The sequence below is a fragment of the Thamnophis sirtalis genome, unplaced genomic scaffold, assembly GCF_051295495.1.
Source record: "Thamnophis sirtalis isolate CommonGarterSnake01/CBP01778 unplaced genomic scaffold, rThaSir2_p1.2 scaffold_12, whole genome shotgun sequence".
Lineage (NCBI taxonomy): Eukaryota > Metazoa > Chordata > Lepidosauria > Squamata > Natricidae > Thamnophis > Thamnophis sirtalis.
In genome coordinates this window covers 58267808-58288138 of record NW_028261392.1, presented here as the reverse complement: position 1 = coordinate 58288138, position 20331 = coordinate 58267808, and the positions used below count along the sequence as shown (strand labels likewise).

Below are 20331 nucleotides of genomic sequence, written 5' to 3'. Positions count from 1 at the left end.
TGGCAGTAGGCGGTCTCTCAAGTACCCAGATCCACTATCTTTATCTGCACAGCTAAACTCAGGAGGCCTTCTGCTATTAATTTAAGGAACAGGCAATTAGACAATGTTGTATTTATCATTATTATTATTCCCATACCTGGACTGTATGTGGTTTATTTATTTGATCTATTTATTCCTTTTGTTTATCCCTGTCCCCACAAAAAATTAAGGCAAATAACTATTTTTTCCACACATACAGTATACACTATATATTTTTATAGATCTCTGAAGGAAATTAGGGCGAACTGGGAGGAGAACCAAGTATTCAGACGAGAAAAAGAAATACAAATAGCGTGGGTCCAGTGAAGAGAGATCCCAATTATACAATGTCTTCAGAACTATTTTCAGTTTAAATTAATAAAATTGTGTTACAAATCATGATTGTACAGTACACACTAAGTTAGCTCATATGTCATAACCTTAAAAACTGGAAAAGAGAGTTATTTACCATTTTCATATATTAGCTGCTGTTTACATTACTGCTGTAGCTATTATTTAAGAAAATATATCTGTTTGTTTGTTTATTTTTTCTCTTCATGCTTTAAGAACGTAATGAATTATACGCTTAATATCTGAATGGAAATACTTTAGCAGTCTTTTTTTTCCACATTGTTGTTTTACTATTAATAAGAACATAGTTTTAGGCAAATAAAGCTTGAAACAAAATGAGCTCAGCATAATCTAGTTCTTTAGAAGTTCAATTACTGTTTTTAATCAGCTGCCTTTGTTTTATCTTCAGGATTCATTCTATGGAACTAAGGGACTGAGGAAATTAAGTAAGATTTTATTGGTTGCATTCAGACAACTGAGATGGCTATTGGTTCTTGTTGTGACTCAGCAGCAGTCTTCTGTGAGTCTTTTCAGGATGCAAGATTAACTATGCAGCTGGGGCTCGTTAGGGGCATATTTTGGGGATATTCCTGCCCTGGTTGCAGGAGTCAACATTCCTTGGTTCGTTCAACATTGATTGATCATCAGTCGTGGTTTATGTAAGATACATTTGGATAAGTGCTTTGTTTTTCTGTAACCCTGATTCAAGAAGACACTTGGAGAAGTGCATTGCTTGTAAGACTTTTTGTTTGGTATATTGTTATCTCGTCAGAGACTGTATTTATGTTTTTTTGGGCTCGCAGCCAGTCTGAGCCGAGAATTGATAAAAAAAGTTCCTTTTAAGTTTGTTTGCCTGTTGTCTGTTAACAAGCGGAGAAGGGGGGACAAAACAGGTTCTTATGCCTGTTTTTATTCAGAGTGTCCAGAGGGGGGGAAACAATAATCCCTCCCTCCCTCCTTTCCTTCTATATGCAGGCACATTCTGTTTCTCTATCAGTCCCCAACAAAAAAAAAACAACCCACACCTGGATGTTTTCATACTTTTTCTTGCAATTTGTATATAGTTTTTTAATCATTCAAAATCACTAGAGCCAAAGGCAGGCTAGGAAAGCTAGAGTTGCCTCGGCAAGAGATGGGTGGCATAGAATAGCAATAGCAATAGCAGTTAGACTTATATACCGCTTCATAGGGCTTTCAGCCCTCTCTAAGCGGTTTACAGAGTCAGCATATTGCCCCCAACAACAATCCGGGTCCTCATTTCACCCACCTCGGAAGGATGGAAGGCTGAGTCAACCCTGAGCCGGTGAGATTTGAACACCCCAACTGCAGAACTGCAGTCAGCTGAAGTAGCCTGCAGTGCTGCATTTAACCACTGCGCCACCTCGGCTCAGTGAAGTTTAATAATAAATAAAATAAAATGTAAAAAAAATTAAAACAACCTGAAAAGAGGCCTCTAGTGTCAAGAAGGATATAAAGACTCAAGGGCAGAAGGAAGAAAACCATGCCAGAGGATGATGGTCCATGGTCATGAAAAAAAAAAGCTGGAATGAAAAAATCTACTCACGCCCACAAAATTCAATGAGCAGAATTTTTTTTGTGGAAAGGCCTACTCTAGAGGCTTTTATCTGTTGCTTACTTATATCAAACAATTCTGAAATGCAGCATTTATTTCCCATTACTCCTTTTTTATGGTTTTCTAGATTTTGTTTGGATTTTTTTTAAAAATCTGACAGCTTTGTATTACTTTTATAGAAGACAGACAGAATGAATATATATCAGAGGTGAGTTCCTACCAGTTTGCACCTATCCGGTAGAACCGGTTCGTCAAATCTACTGAACCAGTTAGAAGAGGTTCCACCAGTGGACCCGGAAAGCAGGCCACACCTACAGAAGAGGTTCCAAAATTTTTTGAAACCCACCACTGGTCCTTGGATATGATTATTCTATACTATCATGCTCATATTTATAAAACTCAGTGCCTCTGTGAAAGGTAAGGATGTCTACTGCGTTTGTGGTGCAATCAGAACATTGCGTGTGTTGAAGTTGTTTTAACACAAACCAAAGATGCCTTTTAAAAAACAAGTTTACATCCTATTCTTATGCATGACAGTGCTGTGTGTGAGGTAATTTAAGGTGGTTCTGACAAGTGTCGTCGGCATCTTCATATACGGTCACATGGGTGGCAAGCCACTCCCACAAAGGAGGCCACACCCGCAGAGTAGGTTTGAACAATTTTTGAAACCCATCACTGATCTGAACGCACAGTGTATACCACATAGCAGGATAACACAACTGTTCAAATGAAAATGTGAACACAGAGACTCTGTCCCTGCGAATGTAGGCTAAGACCAGTGGTGGGATTAATTTTTTTTTACTACCAGTGTTGTGGGCATGGCTTGATGGGCGTGGTAGGGGAATAGATATTTTTTATAAGTTAATATTTGAAAAGTTGTTATTCGCTTTTGCAATAAAGTGGGAAATTATTATTTAGTTTCACTGTGCGTGGAAATGCACAGTTCCTAACTAAATGCCTGGACAGTCATTTTAATTTGCATATTTATAGTTCTTGTCATTGGATAGTAATGGGAAAAACAGATAACACAGAGGCAGTATCCATTAATGTCCAGTTAGAATGACTAATATTACTATTAATTTCCATACACTTTCAAAGTACTGCATTTGTAATTGATACAAACATTATATAAATTATAAATTATATATTATTATCATTTCCATAGCAGAAACAAAGGCCAATGTCATTGAGACCCAATGGCTTGCCAGAAATACCTGGAAATAAAATTTACAACTGTGTTCATTGCCAATATATGATATTCTATCTATTTAACTTGCAAAGGAAAACTAGCTGACTCAATGCTACATCAGAGATCAATTTGACCTTTTCCATGACTAAGTACACACAATGTGCCAAAGAAATTAAATTTTGACACAATGAAAACTTCTTTTTCACTGAAAATAAATTTTTACAGCTAGTTATTATTTGCAGATATTTTTTCTGTCTCCATCCCAGGATTTTAAACTTTTGCCAATAGTTAAAATATTTTTGACATATGGGAGTTGAGAGAAAAATACAGGAATGTAATCAAGGCACAAGTCAAAACCAGGTATCAAAGCTAAAGGCTATTTTAAAACAAAGTTGAAAAGCTATGCTGAACATTAAAGTTACAGAAGGAATTATTTTGCAAGAGAAAGTTAGATTTAGGCTGTAAACATATCTTTACAACCCTCTCCAGGCGTTTGCAAAGTATAAATATGAGGCAAAATTGTACCAAATAAATGTATTAGTTACTCCACTGTAACATACCATATTGATGGGAAAACTATGAAAAGCATATCTTTAAACCAATGGGTGAATGAAACTGGTACCATCACAATTTCATTTTTGCCTTATATTGCATTCACTGTTGAAAGGGTTGAAAATCGTATCCATACCACACAGAATTGCCTTCATCAAAAATGAACAATGGACGGAATAAAATAAAATGATAAAACATCTGCACATTTGTGGAGATTAATTCTGAAAGTCTATTTTTCAAACATCTATGCTTGCTTCAGATATTTTCCTCCATTCTCTTCTCTTTTAGCATCGACTTATAATCAAAGGACCACTCGGAAAATCATTGTATCATTTTTGAACATTTCAAATTATGTTTAATTTGAATTTAATCTCAAGGTTGCGTCACTGCCACATAATTAATGTTGCAACTACTGCTCTCCTCTCCCCATTCCATTCCCCCATTCCATTGGATTAGATATACAATGGGAATATATATATATATATATATATATTGAACAGATCATTTTTTTTTCATATATACATTCACAATTATATAATCTCATAACTGTTATTAATAATATGTATTTATAACAATTTTTCCCTACAGTTGACAATATACTTGAAGATTGCTTTTTTATCATCCCATGGATCCACCTTATCTTACAACGGTCCTACTTCTTCTTCCCTCCCTCCCTCTTTCCTTCCCTCGTTTCTTCTCTCCTACTCCCCTTCCTTCCCTCCCTCCTTCCCCTTCCCTCCTTCCCTCCTTCCTTCCTTCCCTCCTTCCTTCCTTCCCTCCTTTCTTTTCTCCTTCTCTCCTTCCTTTCCCCCTTCCTTTCCTCCTTCCCCCCTTCCTTCTCTCCTACGTTCCCTCCTTCCTTCCCTCCTTCCTTCCCTCCTTTCTTCTCTCCTTCCTTCCCTCCTCTTCTCTCCTTCTCTCCTTCCTTCCCTCCTTCCTTCCCTCCTTCCTTCCTACCCCACTTTCTTCTCTTTCTTCTCGCCTTCCTTCCTTCCTCCTCTCCTTTCCCTTCTCTCCTTCCCTTTCCTCCCCTTTACCCTTCCCCTCTTCTTCCCATTCCTCCTCTCTTTCCTACTCTTACATTCCCTCCCATTCTTCCTCTGCCTTTCCCTCCCATTCTTCCTCTGCCTATATTTTTTTATGAAGCACACCTACAATGACATTTATAACTCCATTGTACTTACCTGTGCTGGCCGCAGCAATTGTCCATGTTTAACATGGAGAACAAAACCTTTCTCACAAGAAGTAGCACATTCTAGGTGGCCCCGACTACTGGAACTACAGTTGGCAAGAATAGCGTGATGGATCTGTGGAAGCACACAGCTTCCCTGCTCTCTACAGGCATGTTGGGTGCAGCTGTTGGGAAGAGAAAGAGGAAACATGTATAAACAAACACAGATACACACATAGATAAAATGAGAAAAAATAAGTGTATAATGCTCCGAAACAACGATAGCAAATCTTGTAGCACTAACATAAATTTTGTTTTGTAAACAGTAAAACTCCCTAAATCAACGTGAGCTATTGGGGCAGTGGAATGTCCCACCCTCCCGGTTCTCCTGGAGCAGGCAATGCTGACCTAGGAGGGCATAAACCCACAGTGATCAAAATGGTCCTCTGCTAATTAATGAGGCTTCCTAGATGTGTTAGTTGCTATGGGAGATTGGACCTGTGTAACAGTGGCAGAGCTGTCTTCAGATAATAATATTACTTGGTATACCTCATCCAGAAATATGTCTCCCTCAAGCTTAAGTGTGCCTCAGGTGCAAAATTCAGCACTGCCTCCATCTAAAAGCATGCACAGCTTTTTCAGCGTCCTCTGCACAGAAGGGAATATTGAACAGAGCCTCTCCTATCTTCACAAGGAACTGACCACGCTTGGCTTCCCATCACTTTATGCAGAATTCATAAAGTGAATTGAACAGAATTCTTCTCAGCTATGAAATTAGAGCCAGTTTGGTCAAGGCACCAGGATGGAAAGTAGAATACTGTGAGTTGAACTCAAGAGCCGAGGTGGCGCAGTGGGTAGAGTGCAGTACTGCAGGCCACTTCAGCTGACTGCTATCTGCAGTTCGGCGGTTCAAATCTCACCAGCTCAAGGTTGACTCAGCCTTCCATCCTTCCGAGGTGGGTAAAATGAGGAGCCAGATTGTGGGGGAGATATGCTGACTCTGTAAACCGCTTAGAGAGGGCTAAAAGCCCTATGAAGCGGTATATAAGTCTAACTGCTATTGCTATTGCTAACTCCTGCCTTAGCCATGAAAGCCAAATGGATGTCCTTGGGCCAGTCATTTTCTCTCTCAGCCCATCCCAACTCCAAAGTCATTGTTGTAGGGAAAATAGGAGGAAGATGTGTTGGATATGTTGCAGGTCATTTGTAAAAATAAGAAAAGCAGGATACATATAAGTAAATATAAGCACTTAAACAATAATTAGAATCAACCTACTAAAAAAATACTGAAGCAAACAGGTGAACCCAATTCACCATGTTGAAGCAATACAAATGGCCCTCAGTCGCTTCAGGATAATGGTGAACTAGAAGACTCCAATCTTCTAGTCCAATATTTCCGGACAAAATAGCTCTAGGCTAAGCATTTTCAAGACTAATTGTAATGAGTACTGAAGCTACCCAGTCTGGAACAATAGCAATAGCAATAGCAGTTAGACTTATATACCGCTTCATAGGGCTTTCAGCCCTCTCTAAGCGGTTTACAGAGTCAGCATATCGCCCCCACAGTCTGGGTCCTCATTTCACCCACCTCGGAAGGATGGAAGGCTGAGTCAACCTTGAGCCAGTGAGATTAGAAGCGCTGAACTGCAGATAACAGTCAGCTGAAGTGGCCTGCAGTACTGCACCCTAACCACTGCGCCACCTCGGCCTTTCAATCTGAACATAGCAAAAATACTATAGCTACTGTGCCTGCTGAAGCCAGAGAACTTCAAAGCAGTATGAACAATATTGTAGGAAAAGGATCCCGTTGGCTTTTTTCTTTTAGCACGACCTCTCTAGAGCAGGACTTGGCTTTGCTTTCCGAAGGAAGGGAGCCATGATGTTGCTTCAGAAAGCAAAGATGAATGCTTGCTTTATTTGAATCTTTATCCAAAGGAAGTACCAAGTACGAAGCCTGCAAATATCATGGTCCTCCAAACTACCCCTGCTAAATATGCACCCCTCATTCGTCATGATAGAAAGAATTCTATCGTTTGTGAAAAAGGGAGAAAAAGGAAGGAGATGGTAATAAACAAAAAGTAATAAATATCATCACATGAAGTAGAAATTTGTTATGTTATAGGCATTTGTTCTGTTGTAATATGTGCATTTGTTGTGCTGCTCTAAAGGTGTTTTCCTTTTGAGCATTTGGTTGTTGGGCATTTGTGGCACATGTGCCTCTGTGAAAGCATGTGCTTTCACAGTCAGTTGTATCCTTCCTGCATTGGGATCTGGATCCTTCATGGGTCCTTTTCCTTCTTCTATAAATGCCATCCCCATTCCCTCCAGGAATTGGCACGTAACTCAAACTACCAGAGCAATCCTCACACCATTTGTGCTGTTAATAGGCCAATCAGGAATAACAAAAGATAAACTACTGCCAGAAAGGAATCTGTCTATGTTAGGGTATATGACTTGAGTTTTACAATGTAGTTAGATTATATGACTAAAGCAATTACAATACTAAGAGCTTTGGCGTAAAAGAGAAGGAGTCTGAGGAATTGTGACAAGTAGAAAGTCATGATTTTTACTTTCCTGTGACCACTGCGTATTTTGGAGGGGAGGGGAATGCAAAAGATTTTCTAGCTTGGACCAGAGGCAACTGGAAAAACAAACCCTTGGAGAGGAAACTCCACACGGAACACTTTCTCCTTCCCTCTCTCTCTCTCTTTCTCCCTTCCCTTGCCAATTACCTCCCTGCGACCAATAAGATCACATAGATTAGGCCTCCTCCGTATTCCATCGGCCAGCCAATGCCGGCTGGCAACTACAAGGAGGAGGGCCTTCTCAGTAGTAGCCCCGACCCTTTGGAACGAGCTCCCCGTGGAGATTCGTACCCTCTCCACCGTCCAGGCTTTCCGCACAGCCCTTAAGAACTGGCTAGCCCGTCAGGCCTGGGGACAAGGATAGCCGCCCCTCCCGAATGATGAATGTATGTTGCTTACTATTTTATTATATGTCTCTATGTCAATGTCTGTATTCCCCCTCCCTGATTTTATGTGAGCCGCCCTGAGTCCCCTCAGGGAAAAGGGCGGCCTACAAATATTAATAAAATCTAAAAAATCTAAATCTAAACCCTTCCTCCAATTGGCTGGCGGTGAACTGTCACCTGAGCCCAAAAGCCCAGGGTGAACAGTATTTAACATTATTTTGCCAAATGGCCCCTGATGAAGTCTGGGACTGAAGAGGCTGGGTCCCATTGGTGTGAACAGCTGGGGGCCTAACAGCGGTAGAGGTGAATGGATGGGGGTGAGACCCTGGGGACGAAAAAGGGGTGGTGAAGGGTATGAGGGAACAGTCCAGAGGTGGGTTCCTACCAGTTTGCACCCATTCGGTAGAACCGGTTCGTCAAATCTACCAAACTCCCCAATAAAGCTAGAAACATTGTAATCTAAAGGAAAAAGTTGGTTTTAATCCAATAGCTTTTCCAGCTGTCCTAATACTAATGGTAATACTTTGAGGTAGGACAAGACACTGATTGTTGGCATCCTGAGAACATTATTGAAACTTCTGGTCAATGTGAACCATTATAGTTTTCACATTGATTGGCTGTAATACTATAGTGGATGCCATGCAGAGGTGGGTTCCTACCAGTTCGCACCTATTTGGTAGAACCGGTTCGTCAAATCTACCGAACCGGTTAGAAGAGGTTCCACCAGTGGACCCGGAAAGCAGAAACCCACCACTGGTCCTTGGATATGATTATTCTACACTATCATGCTCATATTTATAAAACTCAGGGCCTCTGTGAAAGGTAAGGATGACTACTGAGTTTGTGGTGCAATCAGAACATTGCGCGTGTTGAAGTTGTTTTAACGCAAACCAAAGATGCCTTTTAAAAAACAAGTTTACATCATATTCTTATGCGTGCCAGTGCTGTGTGTGAGGTAATTTAAGGTGGTTCTGACAAGTGTCGTCGGCATCTTCATATCCGGTCACATGGGCGGCAAGCCACTCCCATCCAGTCACATGGGCAGCAAGCCACTCCCACAAAGAAGGCCACACCCACAGAGTAGGTTCGAACAATTTTTGAAACCCACCACTGGAACAGTCCCATTCCAGTTAGGATAATATATACTTAGCACCAATTCTGCTGGACTGCCACATAAACTTCCTTATGTTGAAGGATTAGCACTGTTCTCAAGAGTCATTTTGTAGCTGTTGCAATAAAGAGAACGTGATGAACTACTATTTACTCTCCTTTAGTTGCAACCAACTTAGCCAGTGTTTCTCAACCTTGGCGACTTTAAGTCCTGTGGACTTCAACTCCCAGAATTCCCCAGCCAGCTATGCTGGCTGGGGGATTCTGGGAGTTGAAGTCCACAGGACTTAAAGTTGCCAAGGTTGAGAAACACTGAACTAAGCCACGCATATTGATGTAATCAAAGCCTGAATCAGATCTATTTAATGCAATACCGCCAACCTAACTAACTAGATGTTTGAAAATCCTGCTATTACTTTATAAAGAGAGAGAAAATCCAAAGAAAGTTTATCAGTCATTGATGGGCTACCAAAAATTAGTGGATTGCCTTTTTAAACGAAATAGAGCTATTAGCTTAAATATGGGAGATGGCAGGAAATTTGTTCAAGGAAATACAATTCAAAGTCCATATACATTTTCACACCTCTTTTTCTGATGCCTGACTTGAGTTCTGAAAATAACAGTGGATAAAGATCAAACGATTGGAAGATTATTAGACAACAGCAGCTGTTCACATACCTTTGGATAGTTCAAGAGCCAAGGTGGCGCAGTGGTTAAATGCAGCACTGCAGGCTACTGCTAGATCAGCAGTTCAGCGGTTCAAATCTCACCGGCTCAGGGTTGACTCAGCCTTCCATCCTTCCGAGGTGGGTAAAATGAGGACCCAGATTGTTGGGGGCAATATGCTGACTCTCTGTAAACCGCTTAGAGAGGGCTGAAAGCCCTATGAAGCGGTATATAAGTCTACTGCTATTGCTATTGCTATTCATGAGTCTTCCACAAGTCAACTTGCTAAGAATCTGAAACTTCTTAACTTCAGGACCAAATGTACACAGCTATTTTCTGAATAACCATAAATATTTGTCTTTCTCATCTCTCTGAAACTCTACTGTTTTCTCCTAATTACATATGACACAGAATATTCCTTTTTTTGGCTTGGTTTGGATGGCTGGGTTCATAAAGTATCGTTCTTCTGCTAATAACTTTCTGTATTATGTGAGCATTTGTTTTATCTCCTCCCCTCCAACACCCCATCCTGCATACAGCTTGTATTTAAAGATCCCACTGTGTCCCTAATAAAAATGATTTAAAGAAATTCCATCTGCATGGCTAGCATATGAGCGAAAAGTGTTTTGTTTGTACTAGCTATTCAGTTGTCAAAGAAGCATTATTTAAATATAATGATAAAGAAAAAATCAAGGGTACTTATTCACAACCCATTGATTCTAGGCGAAAGACATAACAAATCTCATGACATAAAATGTATGATTTTTCATACTTCATCATTAATTACAACCTGCTGGAGCTCACTGAACATTCAATAACTCTATGCTTACAAAATGTTATTGAAACTGAATGCTAAAGAGGAACAGTATTAAAAGAGGAAAGAGTGGATTGAAGAATTAGAAAAATGAAAATGAAAAGCAAAAGATAATTTATGAAAAAGGCCCCTAAAATATAAACAAGAAAATGATGTAGTGGAAGGGAGGTGTGTGTGTGTGTGTGTGTGTGTGTTGAGCATTTTCCTTTTTTAAAAAATTCAGCACTTGCTTCTAACACAAACCAGCCATCAAAAATTTATTTCAACCTACTCCCTTGAAAAAAATATGAGCCACCCTTTAAAACAAAAAGTTTTCTTCGGGCAATTTGCAAGCACTTTTTTTTCCAAGAAACACAGATTCAGTTCCTGAAAACAACATTCTTCTTCAATTGTTTATTCCCAGAATCCAGATTTCAGTTCTTTATTTTATTTAAATATTAATCATCTGCCCTATTGCAATGACTCCGAGGAGGTAAGAGCACAAACAAGAAAAATAAACTACAACAAAATTAATAGTTAAGAATGTAATATAGCTGTAACTGGAGTCTACAAAATTCCATAGCCAGGGACAAGAGCGAACTCTTCAGATGGCAACAAAATATCATCACAGCCCAAACTCCCTCTGGTACTCCCTAAACTATTACCAATGGTGGGCTGCAAAATAAAAAATAAAAAAACTCTGGACAAAATTTTAATATTCTTGAATAGGGAGGTCATAATCTGGTTAGGGTTTTAAAATCAACCCTTTCATCTTAGATGTAGGCTATAGGACCCAAACTGATCTTTCAAAACCCATTTGGGCAAGCTTTAGTACTTTCTTGAGTGTTTCCCAAAACTGTAAAATCAAGTTCTGAGTAAATGGAAGGTATCCTCTCCTTCATGTTCTTAACAATGACATTCTTGAACAATATGTCCAAGACAAAAATGCAAACAAAAATATCTTTTTGTCTGCTCTTTTGGAGGTCTTTTCCAATTCTACACTTGTAAGTTATGCTATAAATGCCCTTGAACTGTTTTATCAGCTCTCTTAGAAAGCATCTATTAATAGTCATGAAGATTTATTCCAAGACTGGACAATGTTATGATACATGTTAGAAATAAGTTCATTCATTTGGTCAATTTCTATCCCACCTTTTCTTCAGGATTTAAAGAAAGTTTACCTGGGGGTCATGTAAGATGAGTTGAGAAACAATATAGCAGTAGACTTATATACCGCTTCATAGGCCTTTCAGGCCTCTCTAAGCGGTTTACAGAGAGTCAGCATATTGCCCCCAACAATCTGGGTCCTCATTTTACCCACCTCGGAAGGATGGAAGGCTGAGTCAACCCTGAGCCGGTGAGATTTGAACCGCTGAACTGCTGATCTAGCAGTACCCTGCAGTGCTGCATTTAACCACTGCGCCACCTTGGCTCTGACTAGCATGCAGTACATTTCCATGGCTAATGATGAACTTGAATCAGGGTTTACCCATTCTTAGTTCAACACTTTAAAGACTATACCACAATGGCAGGCATTATGGACTGTTCATAGATTTGTCTGAAAACAACCTGAATTTCTATAGCCATCCATCTCACCAAAAGCAATTCTGGGCAGTGTACAACAAAGCTAAAACAACAAATAAAAAGTTATCATTTAAAAACTATAAAGACAGAATAAAACAAGGAAATATGATGGTGGTTGTTACATGCTGATGATTTATTATGTCTAATGGGTATTTATGCATACAGTAGCCTATACTGCAATTATTATAGACATATACATACAGTACTTTACTGTTCTACACAAATAGAGCTTAATTTCAAATTTACCCTCTAGGGAAGAAGAGCCGAAGTGGCGCAGTGGTTAAATGCAGCACTGCAGGCTACTTCAGCTGACTGCAGTTCTGCAGTTCGGCTGTTCAAATCTCACCGGCTCAAGGTTGACTCAGCCTTCCATCCTTCCGAGGTGGGTAAAATGAGGACCCGGATTGTTGTTGGGGGCAATATGCTGACTCTGTAAACCGCTAAGAGGGCTGAAAGCCCTATGAAGCGGTATATAAGTCTAACTGCTATTGCTATTGCTATTGCTATTGCTATTGTAGAAACTGGGGATTTACCCGAGTTTCCTGTGTATTTAATATCTTGGGTTCTAGGAATAACTATTCCAAGGAAATTGGTTTTGTTTCCATATGTAAACATATCAAATTATTTATTTATTAATACTGTTATGTTGTGACTCAGCAGAAGTTTGCTGTGAGTTGAGTCGGGATGCAGGATTAACAATGCAGCTGGGGCTCGTTAGTGTCGTCTTTTGGAGATAAAAGGACGGATGGTGCCATGCCCTGGTTGCAGAAGTCAATGTTCATTCATCGGTCGTGGTTTGTTTGTGAGAGACACTTGGATAAGTGATTTGCTTTCTGTAACCCTGATTCAAAGAGACACTTGGAGAAGTGAATTGCTTTGTAAGAGATTTTGTTTTGCATTCTGTTATCTTCTTGCCAGAGACTTTATTTATGTTTATTTTTGGGCTCACAGCCAGCGTGAGTCGAGGCTGATAAAGTTCTTTCCTTTTAAGTCTGTCTACCTGTCGTCTTTGAACGAGCGAAGGAGGGGGGACAGAACACTGTTATAAATCGATGGTTAATGATTTGACAAAAATTGTTATGACTGCACATTTTTCTACTACTTTGAGTTAGGAATCAGATTCAGTACTGTACTGAAGCATAAAATATCACAATTAAAAAAAATAAAATCTTTCTCCCCAAATGCAGTCCCACCACCAGATAATGTGACTCCACCACTTTGCAATTCCAAGCCCCTCGCAAAGTACTTTGTAATCCAAGGAGACGAAAAGGTTGCCAATCCTTGCAATTAAATAATTATACATAGAAAATTAGCCAACCAGGAAGTAGTCTATGCAAAAGCTATTTCTTCCCAACAGTTATTCTTGTAGGTTATTTTTTTAAATGTGTACCATGAGAACTTCCAGCTGCAGCCAGAAACAGGTTAACACAGAGACAGGTTTACCACTAGAGCCAAGGTGGCGCAGTGGTTAGGGTGCAGTACTGCAGGCCACTTCAGCTGACTGTTATCTGCAGTTCAGCGGTTCTAATCTCACCGGCTCAAGCTTGACTCAGCCTTCCATCCTTCCGAGGTGGGTGAAATGAGGACCCAGACTGTGGGGGCTATATGCTGACTCTGTAAACCGCTTAGAGAGGGCTGAAAGCCCTATGAAGCGGTATATAAGTCTAACTGCTATTGCTATTGCTAAAGTAAGCAACCATTTCCTATTATGCCATGTGTAAAAATTCTTGTACAAAAATGAAAATATGTTTAGCATTCCCAAAACCTAATCAGCAAATTTTACTAACCTCATTTAAGTTACTGATTGTATATGCTTCATAGATGACCACAGGTTTTTTTTCTCTTATTCCTGCTCTAGATAAGATTTATTTAGATCTCCTCCTCTATCAGAGAGATGTGTCAACTCAATCTTAGATGCAATCAATCATTTAAAATCCTTTTGGCCTTCTCTTTCAAACATCCAGATAATATTAAGACCAGCCATATAGCAAGAGTACAATATACAATATCTCTTTACAATGTAGAAATACATTTACATTGCAATTTGGATCTACACCTGTGCAATTTCTTAATGAATGATTGACCTGTCAATGTGACTTGTGCCCTTGCATATGGATTAATGATTTCAGTTTTCAGAACGTTCACTCCCTGGAATGAAATGTACTGAGATCATACTATATCTATGAAAATGATGTTTTCTTTATCTTCATGAGCCATTTTTATAACGCAATGACACGCGCCATAGCTTCTTACACAATATAAAATTCCCTCTCTTGCTTCTCCCCCCAAGAGATTAACCGGAGGACTCAGCTGGATCCTTAGCTGGAGCTCTTGAGATTCTAGCTACTGATATATATATATATATAAAAACCAGAGACCTCGGACAGCAATTCTTTAAACAAGGCATATCCAAAATCTGGCCCGGGGGCCAATTGCAGCCCATTTTCCCATTTTGAGCGACTCGCAGCCTCTTCTCCCCAACTGAGTTATTTGTTTAGTCTTTCATGAAATAGTTCATTTGCATTTCATTTCATTTCATTTATTGAATTTCTAGGCCGCCCAATCCCGAAGGACTCCGGGCGGCTTACAGAAATGAAAATATTAAAAAGAGAATTTAAAAACGATAGGACACAACAAAGTTAAGAAGAAGCACAACATACACCCAATCAGAGGGGGGCTGCACCTCAGTCAAGAGGTCAACAGCCCCAGGCCTGCCGGAAAAGCCAAGTTTTAATGGCTTTGCGAAAGGCCATGAGAGTGGGTAGGGCCCGGATCTCTGGGGCAGCTCATTCCATAGGGCCGGAGCGGCAACAGAGAAGGCCCTACTCCTAGGGGCCACCAGCCAGCATTGTCCTGATGAAGGCACCCGGAGAAGGCCCATCCTGTGCAATCTTATTGGTCTAAGGGAGGTATGTGGCAGAAGACGGTCTCGCAGGTATCCGGGTCCTAGGCCATGTAGGGCTTTAAAGGTGATAACCAGCACCTTAATGGTTAATGATTCAAAGAATGTCAGGCTGAATGGTCGGTCCCACACATTTCACCTCACCAAATCTGGCCCTCGTTGAAAAAAGTTTGGACAGCCCTGCTTTAAACCAAAGATCTCAAAATGGGACACTTCCTTCATCATATTTGTCTTATGAAGCAGCCTCTTTCAAAGCCCAGCCTCCCAGCTCAGCTGTTTTGAGCAATGACAGTGTCTTAGCTTCAGACCATGAGACTATAGCTTATCATCAAGTCAACATTATGTTCACATTAATCCTTCGGGTTCATGATCCTAAAATATTAAGAGTTTTAAAAATTAAGAAAGTTGAATTGTATCCCAAAACTAACTGTGAGGTTACAAACATTATACTAAATTTGTAACAAATGCTCTAGAAATGGTTAGACCTCTGTTGCATCATCTTACAGCATTTGAAGGTTGAAATATTATTAAAGACATCACATGCAAAATCTATCTGTGAATGTGCCCTCTCTGAAATTCACACAACATTCTAGCATGCAAAAATACTATCTGCGGTTTAAAATGATCACATTAAGAACAAAGCTAAAGCATAAGAGAACTAGCATGATGTAGTCCTCACTGGGATGAATTACAGGTAGGAGATCAAGTTCATCCTCAGTCAATGAAGGCAATTGGGTGATTTTGGACCAGAGGCTCTTTCTCAGCCCAACCTACTTCAGGGGCTGTGGGGAAAAACAAGAGGAGGGAGGACTAGGTAACCCAGATTGAGCTCCTGATTGAAAGGTGGGATGCAGCTCTCTAATTAAATATTATTTAATAAATATGGAGTAAGGAAGTGCAGCAATTGCAACCTCAAGAACTGTTTCTATTGTATTAGTTAGCCTTCCACATATGTCGTTGGCATGGGAATTAGTAACTGAGCAGATCACACAACTACAGGAGCAAAACCCATGACATGTAACTTTTTTTATGGTTCAAAGTTTTATTTCTTTTAAAACAAACATTTCATCATTCCTCAATCAGTAAGACATCGAAGTACAATTTTTTGTGTGTCAAAATAGTTCTAGTTTATCACCAAATTCTTGTCTAGCCTAATGTATACCCCTCCCTCCCTCCACCCTCCCCCAAACCCCCTCCTCCTTCCCCCCCCCCCCGACTTCCCAGAACCCGTACACGGTATGGATTTTTAACAAACACAGTCTAAAATCTATTGAGAAAAAAGAAATAAAGAAATTAATGACATCTCTACATTGATCTTAGCTTCTTCTTGCTGAGCTAACTTTAAACAATTTAAATCATTTCTGATCTTAAGCATAGGCTAACTGGAATTTCTTGGTCCCGTATTTATTTTGTATATAGTCAATCCATTTTTTCATGTAACTTTTTGATATCATTGCCCATTATTCGGAAGTAAACTCCAACCGAGTTGATTTGAGTTAACTAAGTCTAACAGTGCTGCATGTATGGCAAAACTTCCACAACTAAAATCATAGTCCTGGCAAGAACCTGAAGAAAGCAGAAAAATGTGCAGGCTGCTGTAAGCTACTTAAAATTCATTGCAATTAATGTGACTTGTTCAAGAATGTATTATGCTATGAACATCTTCAGGAGAATTTGTAATAATTGCAGGTTCCTACAGAAAATCTGCAGATGTAAATCTAGTCAGAATTTGAAAAGGAGACCATATACATCCCCAAGGAAGAGTGGCACAGTGTTCAACTTGAATTGAACTTCAAATTCAATCTACCAGCATAGATGGCAAAATTTATCAAACTACTTACATACATACGGTATGTACTGGTGTTATTTATTGCACAAATAATCCAGAATTCACCTGACTGACCTGAAAGAATACCTCGGAGCCATAATAGATAGAAGCTACTATAAAAGGGGCAACTTGTACACTCAATAGGAAGGGAACCACCAATGTAATAACACTCTTACGCAAACCGATGATTAAAGATCATTTGCCTGCAATACTGGTCACTGTTCCTCAAGAATATTATACAACTAGAAAAGATACAAAACTGTTGTGGCCCAGCAGGTGCCGTTGGAGCTGCCACCAGACTCCGACAGCGAGGGGGTCCTCTGAGTTGGCTCTGGAGGATGTGGAGGACCCTGCACAGGGTTCCGACTCCGAGCAGGGCACAGAGAGGCTGGTTGGCCACCAGGAGGCACCTGAGCCTTGGACCAGTGGGAAGGAGACAAGGGAGTGTGAGCCTGAGGTCAGCAGTGAGTTGTTCCTGGATGCACGCCATCGAAGAGCTACTAGGTGTCAGGAACAATTAGGCAATTACAGGAAGTGATTGGGCTCAGCTGGTGGTCATTAGGCTCCTCTCCAGACTATAAAAAGCTACTTGTGCACACGCTCCTCTTTGCAGAAGTCAACGCAGGATTGAATGTCGGAGGACATTACTGTGAGCTTGGCAGGCTGGATTGCTGCCAAGCCTTATCTGTGTTTATTGCTGCCTTAGTTTGTCTGAGTTGCTGCCAAGGTCCTTATCTGTTTGTTCTGCTTGGCTTTCAGTCACCGAGGTTTTGGTGCCTTGCTATTAAAGTACATTCCAGTTAAGCTTGTCTCGGCATTCGTTACTGGACGGAGGAGGGGGTCAGAACACAAAACTGTGTAATGTTTAGGGAAGGTGGAGCAGTTTCCCCGTGGGGAAAAACTCTAGTAGATGGAGCTCTTATTTTGGAACAAGGGTGAATGAGAACACAAAATCATACATGGTTGAGATGACTTTGAGAGAGCTTTTCTCCCTCTCTCACAATGTTAGTAATTGAGGTCATCCACAAACTAAATGCATAGAGATTCAGACCCATCAGAAGTTAATATTTTATAATGTACCGTTAAATGGCAGTTAATGTGGGTGGCTTGTAAAGAGTTCACAGAGATATAGGCAATTGGTGGCTTACAAATATTTACAGCAATTTATTACTCTAAATATAATGCCTTAAATGCTGCTTGTTGGGAAATAACATCCTAATCCTACTGTTTTTTAACCTGGGTTTATCAGTCAACTAAATGCATCCAGTTGGCCAACTTCTGACATAGAATGCTAGACTAAAAGGACTTCTAGCCTGATATTGCAGGATTCTTCATTTGTTCTAATAAATCTTCACATTATAGCAGTGTTGGGATTCAAATAATTTACCAACCAGTTCTCTGCCCTAATGACCAGCTGGGTAGGCAAGGCTCAATGGTCATGTGATCATGTGGGCATGGCCAAGTCAATGTCACTCAGGTGATGGTCACTTCACCTTAGTTGTTACAATGGTAATAAGGGTTAACTGGAGAGGCAGTTTCTGTAAGCAGGGCAATAAAGATTAGGCTAGAAACAACATCAGAATGTTTCCTTCCTGCCTTCCTTACAGGATTAGCCCTGTAAAGTGGGGAAAAAACAAAAGGAGATTTCTACCAACAACTGGTTCTCCAAACTGCTTAGAAAGTTACCAACCGGTTCTCCCGAATAGGTGCGAACTGGCTGAATCCCACCACTGCATTATAGGGATGAAACAAAGTGAACAAAGTTCTACTTCTATTTTCACAAGGCTTAGATTTTAAAAATGCGCTAAATTTTATTTCAGCTGCAGTAATGATTAAGAGGCCCATGTGTTATCCCAAACATCTAAATTACCTGTGTCTCTGGCAGCCATGGCCTTCATGCTCTGGGAGACAATTACTTGGGCTGGAAGTGTCAAACGGCAAATGGGTTCGCAAAGCCACTGCAGAGATGCCCACAGAGAGAGAGGAGAAGTTGAACAAGGCATAGGTGATTTGGTGGGAGGCAACTTTTCCAGTCACGTTGATGGCCAGGGGATTCTGCTGACATGACAGCTCTGATGTAGCTGAGAGAAATTAAAGGAAAATATATATATTTTTAAAAAATCATGGTGAAATCTCTCTTAAATTTTAAAAAAATAGATAAGAGTTCCTAGATTTTTTTTTTGGGGGGTGCAAGGGAGGATTTTACCAGTGACGTGCGGTCAGCTTTAGCCCTGGTGAGGCACTTTTTAGACTTGTGGACTTCAACTCCCAGAATTCCACAGCCAGGCATGCTCAGTTCCAATTTAAAGCGACAGCATTTTTCCCCCTTGCAAAATAAGTTTTCCCATTCTTTTTCTTCTCCCTCCCCCTCCTTCCTCCCTCTCTCCCTCCCTCCCCCCTCTTTCAAACAGACACACGCACACAGAGAACTTCGATCCCTGTCTCATTCACTCACAAACACAGAAGTTGGATTGGATATATTTTCCAAAGGCTTGAAAGCAGCTCTTCTGCCATACCCCCCCTTCCCCTGCTGCCTTCTGATCAAACTTTTTGAATTCCTCCCCCCTCCCCACACGCACCTTTTCCAGCTGTTTCAGAGACGAACACAACTCTGCTTCTCCCTGCCCTGCCCTGCCCTCCCCTCTTGAAAAGCCAGAGCTCTGTCAGACTGAGCTAGTTGCTCCCGAGAACTCTAAAAAGCCTCTAAAAATGCCCTCTGCAGGAGGCAAGAGAATACATGCCTCATTTGCATAAGGAATTCTTTGCTTGTTAACCCTTGCTTAACTCTTAAAAGGCGAAAAAATCCTTATGCAAAAGAGGCCCCTAGTTCTCTGGCCTCCTCCTAGTTAATACTGAGAGAAGACACCAAGCCACTGTGATTTGAAATCTGGTAGCAACTACCCTGGCTTCAATTATTTTAAGAAAATTATTTAAAATCCTTTCCTTTCCCTGAGGAGACTGGTGAGGCCCTGCCTCCCTTGCCTCTAGTGACTGCACGTCCCTGGATTTTACCATAGGGTGGAGGGAAAACCATAACGCTTGGAGAGCTATAATCTTCACAACTTTGCTGCAGAAGCATTTCTTTTCTTTCCCTCAATGTAGAACAATGGTACTTTAGAATAAGAGTGCAGGGGAGGGGATGGAAGATAGGAAGATCTATTCCAGTCCCATCTCGTCATAGAGGGAAAGGGAAGAGAAACAATATGCTAATGTTGCCTAATTTGATACATTGGGATTTCAACTGCCATCTGGGAATCAATAAATTTGAAGAGAGCCACATCTGGGAAAGCTGCTTTCGAAGTGTTAGGGATAGTGTTGTAAGATGAAAGCGACCCTCACTTTTTACCTGCACTCCAATCTAGAGGAGTTGTTGGGTGCTTTAAAAATAGCTTCCGTTTTCAGTCCTGTCGCAAGAGAAATTGACTGCCGTCTTTAGCTTGAATTCATACTGAGAGCTAAATAGTTTTCAAACTACCATTTAGAGCACTTCGGGAAAAAAACATTATTTGTGCTACTATGGTACCAATCTATCACTCCAATAAATATGTGGTTTTTCATGTATTTAGAATGATATGTGGCCAGGCCCATAAAGGCACACCAGACTTTATAGTGTTCTGCAAGAA

The 20331-nt window shown here is 40.5% G+C and overlaps 1 protein-coding gene across 1 annotated transcript in view; it reads right to left on the bottom strand.

The window, feature by feature from the left end:
- The window catches only part of PAPPA2 (pappalysin 2), a 181008-nt gene that overhangs the window by 56579 nt on the left and 104098 nt on the right, over positions 1 to 20331 (bottom strand). The window contains exons 13-14 of the mRNA XM_087726787.1: positions 18579 to 18789; positions 4868 to 5039 (exon numbers count right to left, since the gene is read on the bottom strand). Of these exons, the coding sequence (XP_087582913.1) occupies positions 4868 to 5039; positions 18579 to 18789 (383 nt within the window). The remainder of the gene's footprint in view (positions 1 to 4867; positions 5040 to 18578; positions 18790 to 20331) is intronic.